The 25,524-nt window shown below is 40.2% G+C and overlaps 1 protein-coding gene across 1 annotated transcript in view; it reads left to right on the top strand.

Annotated features, from left to right (window-relative positions):
• adamts6 (ADAM metallopeptidase with thrombospondin type 1 motif, 6) overlaps positions 1-25,524 on the top strand; it is a 94,627-nt gene that overhangs the window by 30,848 nt on the left and 38,255 nt on the right. The window contains exons 11-14 of the mRNA XM_023267248.3: positions 3,493-3,634; positions 9,698-9,805; positions 12,168-12,313; positions 14,086-14,149. Coding sequence (XP_023123016.1) covers positions 3,493-3,634; positions 9,698-9,805; positions 12,168-12,313; positions 14,086-14,149 — 460 coding nt within the window. The remainder of the gene's footprint in view (positions 1-3,492; positions 3,635-9,697; positions 9,806-12,167; positions 12,314-14,085; positions 14,150-25,524) is intronic.

The raw sequence follows: 25,524 nt of genomic DNA, 5'->3' as shown, positions 1-25,524 counted from the left end.
AATCCTATTGAACATCTGTGGAAGAAGCTGAAACATGCCGTCTGGAGAAGGAACCCTTCAAACCTGAGACAACTGGAGCAGCTGCTCATGAGGAGTGGACCAGAATACCTGCTGAGAGGTGCAGAAGTCTCATTGACAGTTACACAAATGGTTTGATTTCAGTGATTCCCTCAAAAGGTTGTGCAACAAAATGTTAAGTTAAGGGTACCATCATTTTTGTCCAGGCCTGTTTCATGAGTTTATTTTTAAAAATGATTCTTTTAAACCACAGTTCAAAAGCAGTGTCTGATTTTCATTGGTTAATTTTCATAGAATTTTAATTTATTTTTACTTTTGTCAGGTTCAAATTATTTCTGTGACCGTTGTGGGTTTTTCTTTCGTTAACCGAGGGGTACCAACTATTTTGTCCACGTGTGTATCTTTCAGATTTTACTGCACTCATCTGTACTGCCTCCTCTTTAATACATTTTTTGATTGTTAAACTATTGTACTGTATGTCACAGTAAATTTATGTAGTCACATTTTCTGGAAAAAATGAAATCTTCAATTACGCGTAGCTGTCGTTAGAACACCAAACATAATAATAATAAATTAGCATAATATATGCCAGTAATTGTAAAGTACAGAATACTAACAACTTTTTGGCACTCATATTTCATTAGGTGTAAGGCATATACATGATGCAAGTTGGAAAGTTTTAAGCTAAATAATTACAGATAACAACACTCAACCAACTGAATAAACTAAATTTGCTAATATGTGACTTGCATAAATACCTAAATAGCATCAGTTAAATTAGCCAAATATTTTCTACTAATCATAAACTGCATGAGCTTACCACTCCTAAACACACACATTTTAACATGTATATGAAAAATAATGTAATTTGGGAAGTTATTGGTAAACTTTTTGGTTAAATTAGATTTCACACAAGTAACACACCATTGTTATTTAACTAAAACAAATGCTACTAACTAAAGTTAGCTTAAAGATTTTAGCTTACATTTCACAAGGCTAACACAATATAGCTCAATTCACAAAATTTGTTTAATCTCATTAGAATAGTGAAATGACTGTAAAGTAAGAAATTATATTTGAATAAAATTTCATACATGACACAATATCCCTCCAGTTGCAGCTGTGGCTGCCGCTGCTAAAATCCCAACTGCAGCTCCTTTAAATTATGTTTTTTTGGTTTGTTTTTTAATCGTAGCAAATACACCACCGCCGCATGTCTCCGCCTTCACAGCAGTCCTGCACTGTGTCGGGTACTCGCGAGTACTAAGGAAAACTACAGATAACTACCTTGTTCTCAGTATCTACTCTTTGTGTGTGTGTGTGTGTGTGTGTGTGTGTGTGTGTGTGTGTGTGTGCTGGTGTGGTGGGGTTGTGGGGTGGGGTTGTGGGGTGGGGTTGTGGGGTGGGGGCGTGTTCAGGATGGGGCGGCTCCCCGAAGAGCCGCCGCCGCTGCTGGAAAAAATCCTAGAGGAAACACTGAGTAGTAGCATTGGGGTTAGCATCAGATATTTTACGCTAATGCTAATTTGTATGCATGCTACTATCCCAGAGCCACATCATTAGTACATAACAAAGTAATACCAACTTTAAGAATTATTATTCTAAACACTTACTTATAATATCCTAAGATGTCAACCTTTTTGTTTAATGGTGCAACCTAAGTTATAACGTAAAGAGTTTTGAATTAGCTAGTACTTGAAACGTGGGAAAGACAGATGCTGCCCAGTCCTGAGACAGACCAGACGTGTACGAGAGGTGGACATTTGTTAGGGCTGAACTGTATACAAATCATATTGCAACTGCGATATGAGTCACGATTTTAGTGGGAGTTATGAGTTTTATTTTATTTTTACACCAAAATATAATGTGATTGTGATGCAGTCTGAACAATACAAACATGTTTCCTTACATCTGGAGAATATGATTTGTACGTCATCACATCTCTGTAGCATCACAACGCTTTATTTATAATTACATATTACATCTGCAGTTTGGATATTTATCTTGGCCATATTGCAATTTCAATTAATTGTTCAGCTCTATTTTCAGTATAATATGTGAATGACTTCAAAGATTGGTTTAGTTTGCTCAATTTTTAGGATGTCCACCTCCTTACTGTGGAGATGACTGGAGGTTTTACTCTTAAAAAGCTGTAAAACACATTATCATCTCATTTTGGCAGATTATTGAACAATCATCTGAACTTTTTCCAGTTGTCTTTGAGTATAAGTCTCTCTTACTTTAGAATGTTTGTGGGAACTTTTTAAATGGTCATTTCCAGAAACCAAAATGAACATCAGTTAACTTCCATGATTTGAAGGCAGAAATCTCAGAGTAGATATCCCTAAAACCTAGGCACATAATCTTAAACCTACTTGCTTGGCTAGAAACCATTACAGGTAACTGAGCATATGTATATATAGTACTATGTATATATGTAAAGTAATTAGGGTGAAGCAGCTGTTAAGTTTTCTCTGACTTTTTGCATCCAGTCTTATATTCTCCTCTTGTATTCTGGGCCTGAGCTGAAATCTGCTCGATCGTAAAGTCTAGCACTACATTATTGTTGTCACCAGGCCCACTTTTCCTTTCGAGGGATGGGAAGCATTCCACCGCATGTTGCAGCTGCCGCAGCTGGAAAGAACACAGTGTTATAGTAAATAGTCATAGTAATATTTTGCCTGGAGAGAATCCTCTGACTCAGGGAGAAGCAATGGAGGCAGAGATTGAAATGAGATATGTCTGTGTTTGTTTATTGGCAGTCATCTTTGGTGTGATTTGAGTCTCTGGCACCCTGTCAAATAGAAACAATCAGTTTTCTTTTTAGCAAGTGTCTGCCCTCATGCATGGAACAAGAAGAGCATCCACACGAACATCATCTCAACCTAACACAAACAAGCATTTTCACTGTTTTAGCTACTAGAATACAAAACTGCTGTGTGCGTGCATGTCTTTTCTTTTCTTTGAGTTTTTAGCGAGCCACATATTTCTATTTGACAAAACAGACTAAACATAATCCAAAGCCTGGATGTATGACCCACAGCTCACTCCAGATTTTTCTCTTCCTCTCTCTGCACTATCATTTTATTGGTTCCTCGTTGGACTCGCTCCGAGCAGCGACATACAGAACAGTGGAGCTCAGAGCCATATAATCAGGGAGTGTTTCTGGGCCCACAGCCTGCCTCCTTTGCCTCCCGGTAAAATGTCTCTGCTTGTGCTTCAACACTCCCTTTGATGAGGAGGCGTTGATGTGTAATATCAACATTAATTACATGTCATCTGAGATCTCTGACAAGCTTCCTACAATGGTAGTTTGGTGGTAAAATTAAATGAGTCAAACAACACCAGCCAAGGTCTTGGAGGGGGGTGACTTTAATTGTTCAATCTTGGCATCTCTAACTCTGCCATTAGCCAAGTGCAGAAAGGTTCCTTTGTGTAAGAAACAATCCTATTGTAGGTTTGTTTTTTTGACAGCTCAGGTCGGGGGACGTGTCTGGACAATGAACCTCTGAAACGAGACTTCCTGTACCCAACAGTGGCCCCGGGGCAGGTGTACGATGCAGATGAGCAGTGCCGCTTCCAGTACGGAGCCTCCTCACGCCAGTGCAAGTATGGGGTAAGAAACCAGCAACTCTCACGCCGCTCTGCTGCTCACGTTTCTCTTCTTCACACTGACCCTCTGTTTTATATATGACCAGCTCATTAAGGTACAGTTTTCTAGTTCATGGTGGTACACTTTCAGACAGGAACATGATGAAGACAAAAACTTCACGTGGGTATGAAGTTTGCATAGCACTACATACACGGACTCTTGATCCTAGAATCACAGTGGTAACGGAAATGTCATCATGTTCTGACATTAAAATATAATAATGAATGGGTTAAAGTTTATAGAATTGTATCAAGTTGGGAGCTGAGGAATGACTGGAATGATTGTGTAAATTGTTCCAAAATACCAATTTTTACAAAGTGTCCCATTTTACCAATACTTACTAAAGTCAAAAACATTTCACAGTAGCCAGGGCTGGACTTTACTATGTTGTTTTGTTAATGCTTTGTTAATATGTTGTTTCCACATAAATAGATCTGAATTTTTGCATTAATATTCCTCCATAGAAACAGTGCTACAGTCAGTGTCAGGATTCCCAAAACCCATCAAAAGTAAAAGTCCATAAATCTGTTTTAAAAAACCTCAGAGCTGAAACTAATGAGAATGATTCAGTCATTTGAGAGGAAATTTGTTAAAAGTTATGTGCTTTTTTTTCCAATTTTAATTTCCATGTGGATTAATTTTATATCTCTGTCTTGTGTCATAGGAAGCTGCAGCACCTTTGGGTTTTGGACTGTTGATTATTTATTTGTTATTTGTTTGTCATTTTCCCATTTCAGACACCAAATAATTACAATTAATAATAATTACAATTATGAAAATAATAGTCAGGTCATCAATACTATAGAAAAGTGTCTTAGTTTTAGCCCTAGAAATGACAAAAAACAATGTATATATATATATATATATATATATATATATATATATATATATATATATATATATATATATATATATATATAGATATATATATATCGATATATATATAGATATAGATATATCCTTCTAATCCTTAGGACTTTTGACAAAACTTTTTTCAGTTCTGTCTCAAAAATTCTGAGGCTTTTTTCAGCGGCAGGTTGTGCTTACACAGTGCAGAGAGGAGACCAAGGTAGGTAATGTAGGTGGTAAAATATCGATAGTATGTAGAGCCATCATTTTCTTTCAGTGTTGGTAACACCCATGTCTGCTTGGAAAATATTGTACATGTTAAATTGCATCTTTTAAATTTTTGTAAAACAAATAATCAAAGAAATTCAGAGTGATTTTTTGAGATAATAACTGTATCATACAGCACACAAGACATTTCTGAGTTGCCTCTCCTTCTAGCCATAGTTGTGTTGTTTCCATACAGGTGCAGGACTTTATATTGCAGTGAAAAATGAGCCCACAGTGAGTGAAAATGTGACAGTAGCAAAATACGCCCCAAAACTGCTTGGAGTTCAGAGGGTTAAACTAAAGTGTTAATGTAGATTTACAGTTTGTTGAAGCCTCGCAGGGATAATAACAGATTCCTTCAAATGTATATTTCCTAGTACACATTAAAAAGGGGGTTAACAGGAGAGTAAGATAATTGTTTCATTATTGTCTGACAGCTAGAGCTGGTTAAGAGGTGTCTGTCCACACGTTGCCTTATTCTTCTGTTTCATCGGGAAACTTCCCAGACAAAGAGATGAAGGACTGAAGTCAACACTCCACTCATCTGTGTTTTTCTCAGTCTGTGATGATAATGATTCAGCCCCTCTGCCCGACTAATGAGAAAGCCTCAGTACATGAGGTGACACAGGATGGGAAAGATGGGAACAACTGCACTATAAAATGAGCGGTTTAAAGAGCTTTCAAAGATATAATGAACAATAATATGATATTGCTTTGCGTTACATAAACATTTGGATGATGAGGCCAAAACAAGGGGACCGAGATTACCTGAGATCATAGAGTTATTTCATTTCATTGAAAGAAATATCTGACAGCAGATTACAACAGGCCCTGAATCAAGCCCTGTTATTTTGGCTCCTAAGCTCATAATTGTGGTTTTAGATCAGCATGAAAGACACTCATTTATGAGCGGATGGGATTCCAGCGCTGATTCAACACAGCTCGATTGGAGTTTTTCATATGACAATCAGATCTATTTCATACAGCCATCTGTGAAAGAGATGCCCCCTGTGACAGGACAGATGCAACCACAGAGGAGAATAAAAGCTCTAATAACTGGAAGAATCTGGTTTCTGAAGCTCAGCTACTGAACTTTTCCACATTTGGAGGAATATTTTCTTATTTTTCAGTGCTGCAAAAGAATACAGAAGAGCACTGATAAGAAAGGGAGGGAAGTTTAGCCACAGCATATCAAAGTTTATCTGTAATATATCTATAATTAATATCAGAGTCATTTTGCAGTTGTGATATTACTCCAGTGAAAGATGTTGCCTAAGAAACCATTCCTCTGGCTCAGACTGTGAGATAACAGGATGATTTGTAAGTTTTGCAGCCACAGAAAATGTTCAATTCTGGCCGCAATTTCATTTATCTCCAGGACAGGTTTGAAAGTTACCCCGACACATGACCTGGTGTGAATAGCGCCAGAGTGGACCCTCAGACTGGGAGCTGTGGTTCTTACATGATAACTGGAATGAAAATAACCAAAAAAAAAAAACCCAAAAATTTCATCTGCACAAACTGAGGTTCATTGGTCAGACTTTCTTACTACACATTACTACTCTCCTACTACTACTAAGTAGTTCAAAATACTTTTGGATGACTTGTGACTTATGGCCTTTGTACCATCTGGTGCAAATCACTTCCCCCAAATATTTTTTTGACTGAGTTTCACAACGGACAAGATTTCAGATTATCAACAAAAACAAATGACATCTCAGCTCATTGCAAAAATATTCTTAGCCATGATAGTGATGTGGCAATAGGGATGAAAGTTGGTCGATTCATTCACTGCTTTGGTCCTGACCAGAGCTGAACAATGAATTTATTTAAAATCATAATGACACTTTGAAACAATGCAGTTAGCAAAAAATGCAGCTTAAATCTATAAGGTGTGGCTATTCAATGACACCAATGCTGCAATTCAGTTTTATTTACTTTGAGCAGAATACGTGGTTTAGGTTGCTTGCTGTAGTTTGACATAAACCTAGTTTCAGTATTTTTCAACAGCACCTTGTGCATTTTGCAACATGTCTGACCCAGAGTTCAAACTATCATTTTCATGGTTCCGACTCAGGCTTTAATTCTGATGTACAGTTGATATTAAGCGGAAGTTTGATTTAAAAAGTTTTCGGAAATCTAATCACAATGTCTGGCAGGAAAATTGCAGTTAGACATTTTCCCCAAATCATTCAGCCCTAATCCCAACTAAAAATATCTATATAATTATTAAAATACTGATAGCAAGACAAATATTGTTTTGCTTCTCCTTGTAATTCTGACGCTTATTGGTATTACTAGAAGTACACATAATTTATAATAGCTTGTCTTCCCACGTACTGTTCCAGCTCCACAAAACAACTTATCACCCATTTTTGAAGGGATTGTTAAATAGTAATTTCAGCTTTTCACAAGTTTCCACGCAGATTTCAAACTTTGCAATGGCCCTTGAGCTGATCATGTATGACAAGTCATCAAGTCATTCATCGAAATCCCTTTAATCTGTACGTCTCATTTCATAATTTGCCACAAAAAAGTGTTTGCCTTTACCATTTTCAATAAAAAGCAACAAAAAACATGACTGACGCAACTGTAACCAACAGTCCTGTGGCGAATATTCTGGGACGTTTCAGTTGAACTGCTGGCCGTTTTTACACAGATCAGCCAGGAGACAAATAAAAACAGCAAAAATTGCGATTAGATATTTTCCCCAAACTGTTCAGCTCTAGTCCTGACTGAAATATCTAAACAGCTGCTATTAAATGGATTGCAATGAAACTGACATTCATCATCCCCAGAGGATAAATTCTAATACCGCCCTAATGTTGTTGTGCAGAGCTTGTTAGCATATTAGCATCTCCAACTACCATCTCACAGAGCTGCTAGAATGGCTACAGAATTTGTTTATTTTTGTACAGTTTTCTCCATTTGATGTATTATTTCATCATATTTCTAGCATTAAGAGCCTTGTATAATCTATTACGTCTGTCTGGAGATCAGTTTTTATCACAGAGTTGGTTTTTGGTCGCCTGAGTTTACACTGATAAAAGAGAATCTCTGGTGTTCTGTATCTGTATGTCATTCATACATATAGTATGTAAACAAAGAGTTTATTAGCTACACCTAGCTAAAAAATAATGCAATCTAATACAAGAGTATTACAATAAATCCCCCCTTCATGGAGGTTTTAACATAATGCAGAGAGGTGATAATTCAAGTTTACAGTCATTTCAGATGCTGCAGTAGGAGGCTGCGCTCTTGAATTATATGATATTATTATAAACATTACATTTACATCAGTGAGAGTAGGCAAAATAACAGAAACAACTGTGATGATTGGATGGTGTTGAGGCTGTGTTTAGGTAACTGGACAAAATTCAATGAATTCAAACAATTTAAGAAGAAAAAATAAATGGCTCTTCAGTTCAACAGCTCTAAAGTATATGTTACTTTGTATTTTGGGGTCACTGCCAAAATGAGGTTGAGAACCACTGATGTAGAGCAATACAGCAGCGATATTTCTCTGACTATAACCCCCAAAGTCTACAGAGGGTTGAGCTAAATGCAAAGATTTTAAAGATCATTGAACCGTGGGGGTGTCGCAGACTTTAAATCACAGCATGAGACTGTGTCAGAGGTGGGAAAACTAATACAGATGTCAGGGGAGGAAGTTGGGGTCATTTATAGCAAAACTTGGTCACAATGATGCATCTCTCTTCTCAGTTAGACTGAAGTCCACAACACAGAGGGGCATAGGAGTATTTTTTAAACCTGGAAGTTGTAGGTATGAAAAACAAACAAGCTTTGATGGCTATATTAGCGAGGCCCTTATTGAGCGCCTCTGCCTTTTTATCGCCTGCTGGTTCTCTCTTAGCATAAATCTATCAGACCCATATCCTTGTCCGTTAAGGCCCGAGCCACTGACCTTTTACCATGGCCGACATAGTGAATGGAGCAGCAGGGCAGCTTATTGAAACCAGCTGGCAGAGGGGAGTCGCTGCAACCAGAGTGGCAGTTTGCTGCTTTATTTAATCTGGATAGGCTCAGGGAGCTGCAGGGCCATGGCATATTTACTGACCCCGGGGGTCAGTATCTATGCGTGGGATCATAACTCTTTTTCATGGGCCTGCTCTTCTGCTGTACACAATTGTCCTGTAAAAGCCTTTGAAGTCAAGACTCGAGGAGCCCCGCTTTGGTTTAATGGGAAATCTAATGCAAGGTTATGCAGCGCTGTCCTTGTAGCATGTGTTCACTTTATACTATGATCTATCTGGGAGCAACTTAGAGCTCTCCTCCTTCTCTTTTAGTGATCTAAATGAATTCTCCTTGTGCTGCAGACTGAGGAGAGATGATGTTTACTCAGTCCACTCAGTAATACTAAAGATATTTGTTAGGCCTACAAGTCGTCTTTATCTAAGACTTGGGAGGCCTATTGCTCACTCTTGATTTCCCCTAAGAAGCCAGAATGGGATTTCTTGAACTGATGTCACAGTCCCGTGTGGTCCTGAGGTGAACGTGAGCAAATGTTAGTCATGGTGTTGATCCAGCTGACTCTTCATTTCTCATAAGAGAACATTAAGAGCACCCGGCGACCCTTAGCGTATTGCTCAAGATGCACTGTGATCCAAAGCATATGGGCTCTTGAAGTTAGAAGTAGTTTTGATGTGGTCTCATCAACTCCTCTCCTCCTCTGATTTGATCTGGAATCATGTAGATTTATAGTTGAATTTCTGTGCTGTTTGTGTTCTTTTTTACTCTTCTCACAGCTGTCAGACTGCAGAAGAAAAACACTAAGACAAAAGCCACCAGAGGCCTCTGATAAATCATTTACACCCTTATTTAACACCCGCCCCCCCCCCAGTCTTCTGAATTGATTTATTCTGATCAACTTGCTTTTGCCTTCTTTCCTAGGAAGTGTGTAGAGAGCTCTGGTGCCTTAGCAAAAGCAACCGCTGTGTAACTAACAGTATCCCTGCTGCAGAGGGGACTCTGTGCCAGACAGGCAGCATCGAGAAGGGGGTAAGTCTTTTCAAATTGAAATTTGAAACAATACAGTTATCAAATTGCACAGGCTACTGTTTAGGATATACTTTACGTCAGGTCAAGAGTCTGACCCAAAATTTAAGCTGTCGTGTCAGTGGTTTGACAGTCCTCTTGTGGGACAGTCACGCTTTTGATTGTGTCTTGTTATAATGCTCCATCACATATTTTACATCTATTGCAAAGCTAATACTAAATGGAAGCTTAAAGTTTTCTAACGCAAATCAAACTGCAAATGGATACTTTCCCCAAGTTGTTCAGCCCTAAAAAAAGTTATAGTTTTTTGCAATTTGGATGGATCAGTCCTTTAATGACTGCATATAAACTAAATGAAGTACCTGGTGATGTGAAATCTGTGCAGCAATCAACTAGTGGTACCTCACTGCCTTCACTTATACGCTGAACCCTGAGTGTGCACTCATGCACACACACACACACACACACACACACACACACACACACACACACACGCACACACACACATACTTGCATGCAGGCCAGCCTTTAGGTCATCGTCCCGCTGTTGATGCCAGCCAGGTTAGGGGAGACGGTTTTAACACGGATTACGGCAGACATTGTCACCGGATGGTCCGAGGTCTAAAAGGGAAGAATAGGAGAGTGTCACGAGCTGTCACCCGTCATTACCATTAGCTCAGTGGAGCCTTTGAGGACCGGGGCCCGCGGACAGGGTCCTGGACAACACAGGGGGCCCCAGGTTGAGCCTGGGGGGCTTTGGAACAGCTTTTGGAGCAGCTTTAGGAGAGCCAGTGGCATACCCTGTCTGCCGCTGCCGGGGGCAGCTTCAAAGGAATATGAATGTCAGCCATTTCTCACCCAGCGTGTAATGGAGAGAGGCCCTTCCAACAGGAGCAGGGAGGGACTGGGGGAGGGGGCAAAGGGAGACAAACTGACCAACAAAGAGGAGGTTTTGTGTTCTTACTGGGAGTTCAAATGGACACACTGACGGACAATATACTCCAAGATTTTGTGTCCTGATCCCCCTCTCCCTCTGCTAATCTTGTTTAGACAACATCTCAGGACGTGAATGAGTAACTCCGATAAAGAGGACAGTGGCCCAACGTAGCCTTCACCTTGACTGTCCTGGTCTCTTCGGGTTATTAACCTACTGACACAGTTGGAGATCTCTGATCCCCTCTCCCCTGTGCAACTCTGAACAGCTTAACACGAGGCTTAAAACACTCCCGAAACACACTTTAGTGCTTTCTTTCCCTCACCTGCCCCTGAAACCACCTCATAGTGCAAACATTAAATACATATGTAAAACCATTCAGAATCAATATGAGAAGTTATTCCATTATTTCAGATTTTACAGCACCAGTAATCATAAAAAGGTGCACAATAAAAAAAAAAAACTAATTCAAAGATTGATGAGTCACAAGTGCCTCAGCTGTGACCAACAGTTACCCTGATAAAAATTCTTGAACTTTTTTGGCTGAACTGTAGGCTGTGTTTGCACAGGGCAGAAAGGAAACAAGTATGAAATAAAAAAAAAAATACAAGTATTAAAATATTGATAATATGTAGAGTCACAATTATTTTTTTCAACATTGTCGACACCTGTAGGCATTTGGAAATTTTTTTAGTAAAATAAGTAATCAGACAAATGTAACTTTATTTTTTGTTTGTCCATAGAGGTCCCACTATTTGTACTGCAGTGAAAAATGAGTCCACAGTGAGTAAAAATGTGACAGGAGCAACAAAAGCCCAGAAATTTCTTGGAGTTCAGACAGTTACCAAACATCATGATTTCTCATTATAGTCTTTCTGGACACTGTCCGTGAGTTTAGAATTTCCAGCATATTAGCATCAAGCATCTTAGAAATGTAAATGTGTGAACCAGTAACTGTGTAACTATTTATTCAGTGACAAAATGGACATGACCTAAATTGTGTTACATAAACAGTAACAAAAAAATCAACAAAGGGGAAACCAGGACAGCAACAACAAAATAGAAAATGACAGGTAGCAAGGGAAAAATAACAGGACTAATGCAGAAATAAAATTATAGGGTGAGTAATAGTGTAATCACAAGCTAGTGTGTGCGTTTTTAAAGAAACACAGCAGGAGGGACAGGGAATATGTTATTGTAGGAAAACTTCATCAGTCAGCTTCTGTATAGTCTGCACTTCACTATTTACAGATGCAAGTAAATATATGCAAGCTCACATCTGTTAGAAAACTGTAAAACTGACACTTAGGCATTCTCTGTTGTAATAAGTTGTGTGTTATTGTGAGTTTCTGTGACCGAAGACGCGTTAATGTGTCTCAGTGTTTCTGGAATGACCAAAGTTTCCCCATCTCTCTGTGCGTGTCCGGACAGTGGTGCTACCAGGGGGAGTGTGTGGTGTTCGGTACCTGGCCTCAGAGCGTGGACGGAGGCTGGGGGCCGTGGTCGCTGTGGGGGGAGTGCAGCAGGACCTGTGGGGGAGGTGTATCTTCCTCCATGAGGCACTGTGACAGCCCAGCGTAAGTAGGCAAAGTAAGCCACAGCAAGCTGAACACACACATCCAGGTCCTGCCTACAGGTGTGTGTGTGTGTGTGTGTGTGTGTGTGTGTGTGTGTGTGTGTGTGTGTGTGTGTGTGTGTGTGTGTGTGCGCGCGTGTGTGTGTGTGTGTGTGTGTGTTACATCCTTGTGGGAGCAGAGTGCAGTAATTAGATTGTGTCAGAAGCAGCTGTTAAATATTTCCACTACTAAATGCCTCCTTGGGAAAAAGAAACTCTTACGGTTAACTTTTAAGTTTCTCTGATATTTTTTGTTGTTGCAGGACATAATGAAGCATTTACATTAACTTATGAACAAAATGCCAAAGTGTGGTCCAAGTTTCGATGCCCTTTCTAAGAGTGTTCATATCTGCAGACTTTCCTGAAAACCTTTCCCTTACTTCAGAGCGGCATTGGTGGCATATACACTACCGTTTAAAAGTTTGGGGTCACCCAGACAATTTCATGTTTACCATGAAAAGTGTGTACAATGTGTCACTTGAAGTAAACCTAGAAATGGTTGGAATGACAAGACAGCTCTACAGACTGAAGTAGGGTGCAAATATGCAGAAGTGGGAGATATGGGCTTTGAAAGGGCCTATTTGAAGCCTGGATTTAATGTATTTCTGAATCTGAGCTTTTCTGGGTGGATCTGAGGTGGGAAAATGAATAGATGACCAATATGACACACTGTGAAAACAAACACCCGAAAACTTTTTCTTAAAGTCTAAATGGAATAACAACCTAAAATCACTATAAATTCTGTCATATTAATTGTCGAGAGCACAACTTCTTGTGCAAAAAGCCAGTTCAGTTCAACCTTTACAGCTGTGTCTTCGTGCAGTTTAATATAGTCTCAGTGATGTAGTATGTGCAATAAGTTAAGACACAGCTCGCTCTCTCTCTCCCCCGAAGATTATGGCAATTGCTATGCTAATGGTAGTTTTGTTTTAAAGCCCCCCATGTGTCCTCACTAGACAAGTCATTGATCTATGCATCTTTGGCTGGCAAGTAGACATCTGGGATCATTATCCCTCTTCCATTGTTGCATTCCTTTGTTTTGGAAGATAGGTATTACGTCAAACACGTCATGGGAAGACAAGAGAAAGAGCCAGGGTGAACCAGAGGAAAGGGGAAAAAAGGGGGGAAGGAGGGGCGAGGGGGAAAAGGAGAAGGCACCAGCATAATGTGGAACACCTGTGTAAGGTGATCGCTGCTGCTCAGGCATCAGGCAAAGAGGAGGGAGGCAGAAAAAACACAGGCAGACCAGCCTTGAACACATTCGTTACACAGGCTGTCTCGCAGTTTTTTGCAGTGAAGTGGAAATAGTCATGGAGGCTAATGAAGGTGAGAAGAAGGAAAGAGGTGATAAGAGAAGAAAAACAAACCTTTCGGAGATGTAGCAGATGTGTAGTGAAGAGTGGATGAGGGAAAAGAGTGAGTCGTTCTGAGGTTACAGACTTTAGTCTCTCTCCCAGATCTAAATGTCATGTCACACTTAAGAGCTCTTAGAGCAGCTTGGATTTCATAAATGAATCATTGGCACACAAAGCAGCACATGCACACACACAAACACACTTTGTCTTCTGGCAGAGACTTTTTCAGGCAAGTTTCATGACCTGTCTTTACCCAGCTTTTCCTTACGTATTCTCTGCGTCCTAAATACAATTTCTTCGAAGAAATTATGATTGTAATTTATTGTGATTTCACATTCTTTTCAATTCCACTCTCATTTAATTCTCTTGTGTCTCTCAGCCCGTCTGGAGGAGGCAAGTACTGTCTCGGAGAGAGAAAACGATACAGATCCTGTAACACAGATGTGAGTTTCTTCACTTCTTTACCTCCCTGTTTTATTCTCTGCTTAGTGTTTTACTCTCTGAACCCCAAAACAAGCAGGCATGTTAGATAGACATGTTGTCTTTATACAATTTGCCAAAAAGTACAGCATTTATCAGAGCCAGAAGCATAAAAAACAAAGAATTGTCAGTTTTGTAACTTTCCAACAATCCTTGAATGCATCACTTAATTTAACTAAGCTTGAAATCAACATATTACATCAAAAATGTAAAATGCAAAACTAACCCTTTATTCCACATATCTCATTTTTAAAAAAATGTCAAAGTAAACCGTTTGCTCTAACCAGAATCTGTAAAAAATGACAAATTCAGCACTTCTTATTGCAGCGGTGAAGTCATTAGGGACTCCGCTGCAACCAACAGTCAAAAATTCACAGACTTTTTAACTGAACTGGGCTGAACTGCAGGCTGTGTTTACACAAAGCAGACAGGAGAGAAGTATGGAAATAAGTTGCAAAGCAATTCAACTTTACAACAGTGTTTTATTGCACAAAGGACATTTCTGAGTTCTCTCTACTTCCGTCCATGTTTCTGCTGTTTCCATAGAGGGCAGGACTTTATATTGCAGTGAAAAATAAGTCCACATTGGGTAAATATGCTACAGGACCAGAAGATGTCCAGTGCCTGCTTGGAGTTCAGAGAGTTAATTCAAAGTGACTTGAAAACTGTCGAATCTCCTCTTTGCTGCTCCGCATTTCTTCTGCAGAACATGTTATCATAGGAAAAGCTTTATAGGCTGCACATAAGCTCACAGCATCATGCCGCCTTTAAGCTTTCTGACATATTTTCTTTCTGGAATGTTGGACAGACAATGATAAAAGTGCACAGGCAGAGACTGAATACTCCCCTGGTGACTTTGGGGTTATTTGCCCCTTTGTCTCTTTATGGTTCTTATATTGTTTGTGACATTTCACTTGAGTCAAACAATGTTGACAGTTTCAGTGTGTTACATGAAAAGCAATTCAGTCCTTTTTTTGGAGGGTCTGGAGCAATGCTTTAAACAAATATTTTACATGGCTGCAAGCTGAGATCTCTGTTCAACTATTTCTAGGTGGCCTTTTTTTCACTAGGTGAAAATTGAAATAGTTAGGGCCCTAGTGGACATTTAACCGCAAGTCTTAAAAATAACAGCTCAGAGCAAGAACCGAGTGTTATTTTTGGAAAAAAAATAACGTCCCAAACCTCTATTTCATCACACGGACCACACCTCTTCCAAGGAAATGTGTGTGTGTGACAGAGAGAGCAGCAAATGTAGATGCAATGACAAATACTCCCATACTTACATGCATACATTGAGGTTTATACATTCCTATTTTCATTTTGATCACTGGTCAGATATTATTTGTTAACTGCATGTCTCTCCTTTCCTGTCGATACTACATTTGTCCTGTGGGAGGCTGCTTTACATTTTTATTAGCGTATTATTTCATGTAGAGCTATCAGAGAGGGACTCATTTGATGACTGGATATAAGGTCATTAAACTGGGACACAGTTATCTACTGCAGTGGTTCCCAACCTGGGGTCTGTGCCCCCCCAGGGGGAGCGCTAGAGATCTGAGGGGGAGCGCGAAGCTTTGTCTGCTCTAAAGCTGTGATGTTATAAAAAAATAGATTTTTACATTCTGGATAAAATCAGAGTAACAGACTCACTGTGTCATCACAAGTCTACGTATAAAACATTTTAAAAACACATTTAGTTGGTCTTTCTTCAAAAATCCTTTGCTGCTTCGATGGCCACACCTCCTTGACCTTTCAACTTCTCTCCACGCTTTCTTCAGGTCGGCTCCTAGTTCATCCCGATTCATTAGTTTGTGTGCAGTTAGAAAATTAGTGACGGAAACGGTGTCTGAAAAACGCAAAACGGGTGAAGATTCATCAGTTCCTAAAAACTCCGGCTGTACCTCGAGAGTTACCTTAAATTTGGTTTTATTAAAGGACAAGACAGAATTATGTTACTTGTAGTGAAATGCTCACAAATGACAGCATGAAGCCAGCGAATTACGGCGACGTCAGGAAACAAAACAGTTCGGTAAAGTCAGAAAGATATTCACAAATTTGGACTTCCAGCATCAATAACTCATTAAATATACGTTGTCTAAACATAAACGATGCCTCTTTCCCATCATTGTGAGGTAGACAATGTGCTACAAGCCCAGTTTAATCAAAAGTAGCTGTCTTTCAAGCTGCAGAAATAACACTGGTGTCTATGAGCAGCTGGCTGTGCGACGAGTGAACAGGGACCGTATGCAAAATGCAAAACCGCTGCAAACAGCCAAGAGACAAATATTCAACAAATTTACTGCAGCCACCAACTGACTCCTGCTGCTCATACTACAACTCTTGGTTTGATATTAAATGTTTTTTTCATAATTTTAAGGATTTTTTTAGTTTAAAAAAAAATAAAAAATCTATAACTCTTATGCACTACAGCATCACCAAATTTACTGCAGCCATAAACTCTCTCCACCTCGTCATAGTACAACTCCTGGTTTGATATAAAATTGTATTTTTTTTTATAATTTTAGGGAATTTTCTATTAGTGATACAATTCAATAACTTCCCTCTTATGCTTTGTAGTGTACTTATGGGGTGGTTTTGGGGGTGGGGGCGTGGGGTGGTGGGGTAGGCGCAGCGCTGGGGGGGCACTGGGGCTGGGGTGCAGCTTATAGGGGGGGCTCCAAGCCAAACAGGTTGGGAACCACTGATCTACTGTATACAGACTATAGCGGACATTAAAGGGAAACTCCAGCACTTCACTTTCGTACTCCAATGAAGATTGGTGGACTGTGACAGACAGATTAACAAGACTAAAGCTGCCACTGTACTTGGCTACAACACCAGCAGCTTTGTGGGCATACACAAGTGGACAAAATCATTGGTACCCCTTGGTTAATGAAAGAAAAACCCACAGTGGTCACAGAAATAATTTGAATCTGAAAAAATTTATAATAAATAAAAATTCTATGAAAATTAGCCAAGGAAAATCAGACATTGCTTTTGAACCGTGGCTCCGTGGTGTTTTGTGCACTTTTGCATAAACTGCGTTGAAACTGTAATAGAGTACCTTTCTGCTGTTGTTGTGTCCCACTGTTCCTGACCTGATTCTCTGGTCATCTAGCAAATGCCAAGTGGTAATTTCTTAGTATGTGCATAACCACAAATTTGTATTTAAAGTTGCTCTCTGGTCTAAAAAGATAGAGACCAACCAAACCTCTGAAATGTTCATTCTTTTCTAAACACAGGCGGCTTTATATGACTTTTGCCCAGGTTTTTTAGTTTTAAATGATTACATTTGTATTTATATTAAGAGATATCTGATTAGATAAGTAGGAGAATATAACCTTGACCAGACAATCAGGACCATCTAGTGCAGCTTTCAGACAAACTTCCTCTCCAATCATTGATTTAATTAAAAACTAATCTCTGTGTGTCAAAGTTGGGCTGCACAGTGGATAAGCGGTTAACAAAGTCGCCTTATAGCTGGAAGATCCCCAGTTCGCGTCCCGGCTTAGGCCTGGGATCTTTCTGCATGGAGTTTGCATGTTCTCTCTTTGCATGTATGGGGAACTCTGGCTTGCTTTTTTTTCTGGTAGTTCTAAATTGTGATTGTTTGTCTGTATATGTAGCCCTGTGATAGTCTGGTGACCTGTCCAGGGTGTCCCCTGCCTCCTGTGACCCTAATGAGGATTAAGGGGTGTGTAGATGATGGATGGATGTCTGTCAAAGTTTCAAGATCCATAAAAATCTCATCTTGCCTTAAAATGTTCTTGATGTAACTCATTAGTCCTTGCTTCCCTCTCCACCCACTCCTCCTCACTTGCTGCAGTTTGAGCACACCAGCTCACCTATGACCAAGTTCAAACCTTACTTTAGCTACACAAACTTAATCTTGCATTGCTATAGCAATAGCAAGTATAATATTGGAGTAAATCAGCCACACATGTGGGAACCAGAAATTGATTCTGAAGAAGAATAACGATATAGAAAGCCCCAGCCTGCAAGATGATTGGTTCCTTAGTTTTGTTACATATGAAACCCCAGAAGTCTGAGTCTGTGTTTTTGTCATCAGTACACTGTAGTTTCAAGGTTAAAATGCTCAGTCATGATGTTGTCCTCTTATTTTGCTCATGATATGTCTTCTAGCGACACCATATGTACGTGCTACCGAGGCAAAAAACCTTGAAGGCAAGTATACTGATGATGTAAGTGTCTACAATAAAGCTAGTGGTGTAGTAATGTGGCTAGCATGGACGTGCTCACATCCATCGCAATCTTGGTGACGAACAGAAAACAAACCGCGTCTCGTTGGAGGAATTGTCTTCAGGAAGACATGAACAAGTGTACCAATTTTATGAAACTCATTTCATTTCTCAGGCCTTTTCACTCAAAACATGTCAGCCTGCTAGTGGTGCAAGGAGAAAAATCACCCAAATCACCAGGATTCATACTCTGGGCACCATAAATATCTTAAGTGTGAATTTTATGACATGCATTCTGCATCTAGTGTTTGTTTAAATATTTCAGTCTGAATCAAACTGGTTAACCGACCAAGACGAAGACCCATCTGTCAGCCATCCACAGGACCATGCAGGAACAATTAGTTGTCTCTAAGCTCTAACTGAGATTACTGAACTCTCCCCAGCTTGACAAAGCTTCTCAAGTGCCACAGATGACATTATACAACACCATGCATAATTAACACCTGGAGTTTGATGTATAACATTAGTGTAGTTTGAGGACACTGGTGTTGTCTCTTAAAATATAAGGCTCAGTGTTTCTAAGTAAAGAATCCAATTCCAGTGGACACCTTGAGGTGTTTTTGTGGTTGCTGTGCTGGTGCAAAGGTGAAGGCTAGGAAATGGAGATGTAAGCCCTTTCTTCCATCAGTCATCATGGGAAACGTCAACTCTCTGCCAAACAAAAGTGACGAGCTGGAGACATTAGTGAAGACTGACAAAACATACCGTAACTGCAGTCTCCTGTGTTTTACTGAAACCTGGCTGAATCAAAACAACTCAGACTCAACTGTGGATCTAACTGGCTTCACTCTCATAAGGTCAGACAGATACTAAAGCTAGTGGCAAGAAGAAAGGAGGGGGTCTGGCTTTATTTGTTAATCAGAGATGGTGTAACTCTTCACATACAACTGTTAAGGAGAAATTGTGTTGTCCAGATATTGAACTGTTGGCAGTTGCACTTCGGCCATATTATGTTCCAAGGGAGTTCAGTCATATTATTACAATACTTGTATACATCCCACCCAAGGCAACTGACTTGGTTCGGTGTGATGTTTTGCATGATACTGTTGCTAGGATACAGACTCAACATCCTGAGGCACTTAGCAGATTTCAATCATGTCAGCCTCTCCTCTCACCTGACCGGATTTACACAGTTTGTTAACTACCCTACCAGAGAAAATTACCACCACTGGGAAAGTCAGATCATAACTTGGTTTATCTGCAGACCTTTTACAAACCTTGGGTGCTGAGACAGCCTGCAACTAAAGTCAAAATCAGAAGATGGATGCCTCAAGATAGTGAAGCTCTAAGGGACTGCTTTGAATCAACAGACTGGAATGTGCTGCTGGAAACAGATGAGGACAGTATGAACATTGACAGAGAGGCTGGTTGTTTTACCGTGTACATCAACTTCTGTAGAGACACAGTCATACCTGCAAGGACTGTTCGCTGTTTCCCCAATAATAAACCATGGATCACAAGCAACCTAAAGACAATCCTCAACCAGGAAAAAAAAGCTTTTAGAGATGGTGACAAAGAACGACTCAAAGAAGTACATGAGTTGAAGAGGAGACTGAAGATGGCAAAGCTGGAATACAAAAAGAAGATAGACAGGAATTTCCAACACAGCAACATCCATGATGTGTGGAGAGGAATCAGTACCATCTCTGGACACAACAATAAAAAGAAAGGGGAGCCAATAGCGGGTGATGTCGAAAGAGCCGATGAACTCAACCTGTTCTTCAGCAGATTTGACACTGTGGACACACCTACTTCCACTGCTGCTCCTCCTTCTTCTCCTCAACATATGGAAATCCCCACTATAGCTCCTTCTTCTCCTTCTCTGTCTCCTACACGTCTCCACAGCTGTAGCCACTTCCCTTCTAGCACCTGTTCTCTTCTCTGTCACAGAGACAGGGGTGATGTTGGAGCTTTGCTCTGGCTACATACAGAGACAAACAATCACTCTCACATTCACACCTACGGGCAATTTAGAATGATCAATTATCCATCCTGGGGGGGGTGCTGGAGCCTATCCCAGCTGACTTGGGCGAAGGCAGGGGACACCCTAGACAGGTCGCCAGTCTGTCGCAGGGCTACATATATAATAATAAATTTTATTTATAAAGCGCTTTTCCAAAAACTCAAAGACGCTGTACATAAAATACAATAAGATAAAACAAACAGTTAATTAAAATCAGTAGATATATAGACAAACAAGCACTCACACATTCACACCTATGGGAAATTTAGAGTAATCAATTAACCTCAGCATATTTATGGACTGTGGGAGGAAGCCGGAGTACCCGGAGAAAACCCACGCATGCACAGGGAGAACATGGAAACTCCATGCAGAAAGATCCCGGGAAAGCCGGGACGCGAACCAGGGACCTTCTTGCTGCAAGGCGAAAGTGCTAACCACTACGCCACTGTGCAGCCCTAATGATCAATTAACCTCAGCATATTTTTGGACTGTGGGAGGAAGCCGGAGTACCCGGAGAAAACCCACACATGCACAGGGAGAACATGCAAACTCTCTCTGCTACATAAATTACATAATATTTTCAATTCAATTCAATTCAATTCAATTCAATTTTATTTATATAGCGCCAATTACAGTCAAATTGTCTCGAGACACTTTACAGAATCCATATGCCTGACCCCCAGAGCAAGCCAAAAGGCGACGGTGGCAAGGAAAACACCCTTTTAACAGGGAAAAAAAACCTCGAGCAGAACCCGGCTCTAATGTGGGGGGACCCATCTGCCTGCTGGCCGGGCGGGTTGAGAGGGACAGAAGAGGTAGAGAGGTAGAGATAGAGGGATGGAAGTAGAGGGGAAGAGGTAGAGAGTTAGAGAGGTAGAGGTAGAGGGTTAGAGGTGGAGGGGTAGAGATAGAGGGGTAGAGGTAGAGATAGAGAGGTGGGGGGGGACACAAGGACCATAAAGCACACAGTATAATACATGCATGATAAGACAGATGATACATGCAAAGTACAACTAACATGGAAACTGATTATAGTTTACTGCTATGGTGTACAGCTCTGGCATTAAATATACTACATATGTAGCTGGTGGTAAATTGAAAAATATGTAGATGAGCAAATCAAGTATAGCAAGGGCAATACAGAGTAGATCGGTGGAAATGGGCAGCTGGAGGTGGGAGAACAACCACAGATCTGAAGCATCCAGCTCTGGCACCAGGGACACTTGGAGAAATTGAGTGTCGTCAGCGTAACAGTGGAAATTAATACAGTGCTTCCTAATAATATTGCCTAAGGGAAGCATGTATAATGTGAACAGTATTGGTCCTAAGACCGAACCCTGAGGAACTCCATGATTAACCCTAGTATGCTCAGAAGAGTCATTGTTGATATGCACAAACTGGAACCTGTCTGATAAGTAGGATTTAAACCAGTCCAGTGCTGTCCCTTTAATGCCAATAGAATGTTCTAGTCGCTGTAATAAAAGTTTGTGGTCGATTGTATCGAATGCTGCACTAAGATCCAACAAAATAAGTATAGAGACCAGTCCATTATCTGACGCTATGAGAAGGTCATTAGTAACTTTCACCAGAGCTGTTTCTGTGCTATGATGCACTCTGAATCCTGACTGAAACTCTTCAAACAGGCTATTCCTTTGTAAATGTTCACATAATTGATTTGCAACTGTTCTTTCCAGAATTTTAGAGAGAAATGGGAGGTTGGAAATTGGTCTATAGTTGGCTAAAACATCTGGATCTAGAGTGGGCTTTTTAAGTAAAGGTTTGATTACAGCAACCTTAAAAGCCTGTGGTACATAACCTGTTACTAGAGAGAGATTAATCAGATCTAACATTGAGGAATTAATTAAAGGTAAAGCCTCCTTGAACAGTCTAGTTGGGATAGGATCTAAAAGACATGTCGATGGTTTGGATGTAGAAACTATTGAAAGTAGTTCAGAGAGATGTATGGGGGTGAAAAATTCTAAATATCCATCTGGTCTTACAGCCAATTCTAAAGTATCTGTACTCGATGATACATCTGTGACATTTGCAGGAAGGGCCAGATTAATTTTTTCTCTAATTGTAGTAATTTTATTTGTAAAGAAGCTCATGAAGTCGTTACTGCTCAAAGCTAAAGGAATACAAGTTTCAACAGAGCTCTGACTCTTTGTCAGCCTGGCTACAGTGCTGAAGAGAAACCTGGGGTTGTTCTTGTTTTCCTCTATTAAAGATGAATAATATGTTGTCCTGGCATTACGAAGAGCTTTTTTATAAATTACTAGACTTTTTTTCCAAGCTACATAAACTTCTTCTAAATTAGTGGCATACCACTTCCTTTCCAGCTTTCGGGACGCCTGCTTTAAAGTCCGCAGCTGGGAATTATACCAAGGAGCAGGTCCTCTCTGAGATAGAACTTTCTTTTTTACAGGTGCAACACTATCAAGTGTTGTACGCAGTGAGGCTGCAGCATTATTAACAATATAATCCACTTCTGTGGGGGTAAAATTATAATATTTCCCTTCCATTTTATCAGTAAGTGGTGCTGGACTAAATAGAGAGGGTATTATTTCCTTAAATTTAGTCACAAAATTGTCAGACAGACATCTACTGTAATGATATTTATTCTTAACCCCTATACAATCCATTGTTGTAAATTGAAATGTTATCATAAAATGGTCAGAAAGATGGTGTGTGTCCAAGGCTGCTTAAAGACTGTGCTGCACAACTGTGTCAACCTCTCCACAGGATCTTCAACCTAAGTCTACAGCTGGAGTGGGTGCTTGCTCTGTGGAAAACATCCTGTATTGTACCGGTACCAAAAATCAAATGTCCGGCTCGACTAAATGACTACAGACCTATTGCCCTTACCTCACACATAATGAAAACTCTGGAGCGGCTGATTCTACGCCTACTGAGGCTTGAGGTCAAAGACAAACTCAATTCCCTGCAGTTTGCATACAAAGAACCCATTGGAGTGGATGATGCCATCCTCTTCATGCTTCACCGTGCCCTGTCTCATCTGGAGGAACCTGGAGTTTATGTTAGAATCATGTTCTTTGATTTTTCAGACACATTCAACTCAATCCAACCCACCATACTCAAAGACAAGCTCACAGAGATAGGAGTGGATCCTTCCTGTGTTTCTTGGATCATAGATTACCTGACAGGAAGGCCACAGTTTGTCAGGTTGGGGAACTGTGTTTCTGGGACATTAATGAGCAGTACTGGGGCTCCACAAGGAACAGTCCTGGCTCCATTCCTGTTCACACTGTATACATCTGACTTCAAATACAGCACTGAGTCCTGCCATGCTCAGAAATACTCTGATGACACTGCTATCGTGGCATGTATCAGAAATGGACATGAAGCTGAATACAGGGATCTGATAAGCGCCTTCAGTGTATGGAGTCACAAAAACTGCCTGCTACTCAACACGTCAAAGACAAAGGAAATGATCATCGATTTCCACAGATCCAAACCCACTCTTCAGCCAGTGAACACTTGTGGTGTGGACATCGAGATGGTGACATCGTATAAATATTTAGGTGTCCACCTCGATAATAAGTTGGACTGGTCTAAAAACGTAGACTGCATCTACAAAAAGGGCCAAAGCCGACTTTTTTGCCTCAGAAGACTTCAATCATTAGACATCTGCAGTAAGATGCTGTAGATGTTTTATCAGTCTGTAGTAGCAAGTGTTCTGTTCTACACTGCAGTCTGCTGGGAAGGCAGCATAAAAAATAAGGATGCAAGGCGTCTGAATAAACTGATTAAAAAAGCTGGCTCTGTTGTTGGAATCAGATTGAACTCATTGGAGGATGAGGTGGAGAGACAGGCACTTAGAAAGATGGAGGCCATTCTGACAAAACTGGATCATCCACTTCATATCTGCCTCAGTGAACAACAAAACATCAATGGTGGACGACTCCTATCCCTGCGCTGCAGGACAGAAATATTCAGAAAATCTTTCCGACAATCAGCAATTAGATTATTTAATTCAAGCGTAAACAGATGAGACCTCAGACAATTGAATTTCCCTTCGGGGATTAATAAAGTTATTGCATTTTATTGTATTGTATTATAAAGTGATTTATTAGAAGAAACACCAAACCTGCTCTGGTTACACTCTCTTACATTTTGTACACCAAACTATCAATCAATAGGGGTAATTGATAATGCAAGTAATGCTTACTTTCAGCCTTATTAATGTGATGGATTAAGTTTTTCCTCTCTTCAAACACGTGTTAGCACGTGTTAATCTCATTTGGCCCTGTGTTGTCATTTCAACACACACTTGCGACAATATTATTCTGTCTCTTCTGACTTTATCTGCATGTTTGAAGCTGCCATATTGGCAAAACACTTGAATGGTAATGAAAGTGGCCTGGCCTCCCCCTGGCCTGCTCCAACATGGAACGCTTTCAGCATGTGAAATACAGCTTTGACCTGAGAGCTTTTATTTGTCCTGAGGGGAGAGCATTTTGGGGTTTCTGAGGACCTTTTCACACCAATAAAGTGTTTTCTTTCCACTTTTTACCTCCTCTTACTGGGGCAGTATCCACACAGTGGAGTGCCATCCCAGATAAGTTCAGAACCAGAGCGAGGCCTGCACCATGCTGCCCTTTCTGCCTCCTCTGGCTATGTTTATGTTTCTAATTACACAGCCAAAGAAATGCTGCATTATCCATCATAAATCCACACATGAGCAATCCTTCCAAACGCAAAACACACGGCTCTCATTTAGAGCTTCCAAGGTACAAGTCTGTTTTAGTGTGTGAAAATAAAATGTGACATTTTATACAGACCCTGTCCAGTTATTAATAAAGATGTTGTCTGTGCAAATAAAGAAATAGTTTTGACAGATAATTTACTTACTCTCTTGGCAACAACATGCAGGCCTCCATCTCAGGGCCATACCGGTGTGTCTGTAGGTTTTTTGTTTTTTTTTACTGCAAATCCTGTACATTTTTCTGACTTTCTTTGTGTTTCATAATGTTTTGTGTATGATACAAAAATCAACTGACAAACTCTTAACTTTATAAATTCCCAGATGATGCCTGCATTCCTTGATTATCTGTCTTTCAGTTTGCACACAACGTCACCAAACATGGACATTGGT

This window comes from Amphiprion ocellaris, chromosome 17, assembly GCF_022539595.1.
Source record: "Amphiprion ocellaris isolate individual 3 ecotype Okinawa chromosome 17, ASM2253959v1, whole genome shotgun sequence".
In the NCBI taxonomy this organism is placed as follows: domain Eukaryota; kingdom Metazoa; phylum Chordata; class Actinopteri; family Pomacentridae; genus Amphiprion; species Amphiprion ocellaris.
This window is presented reverse-complemented; position numbering and strand designations above follow the sequence as displayed.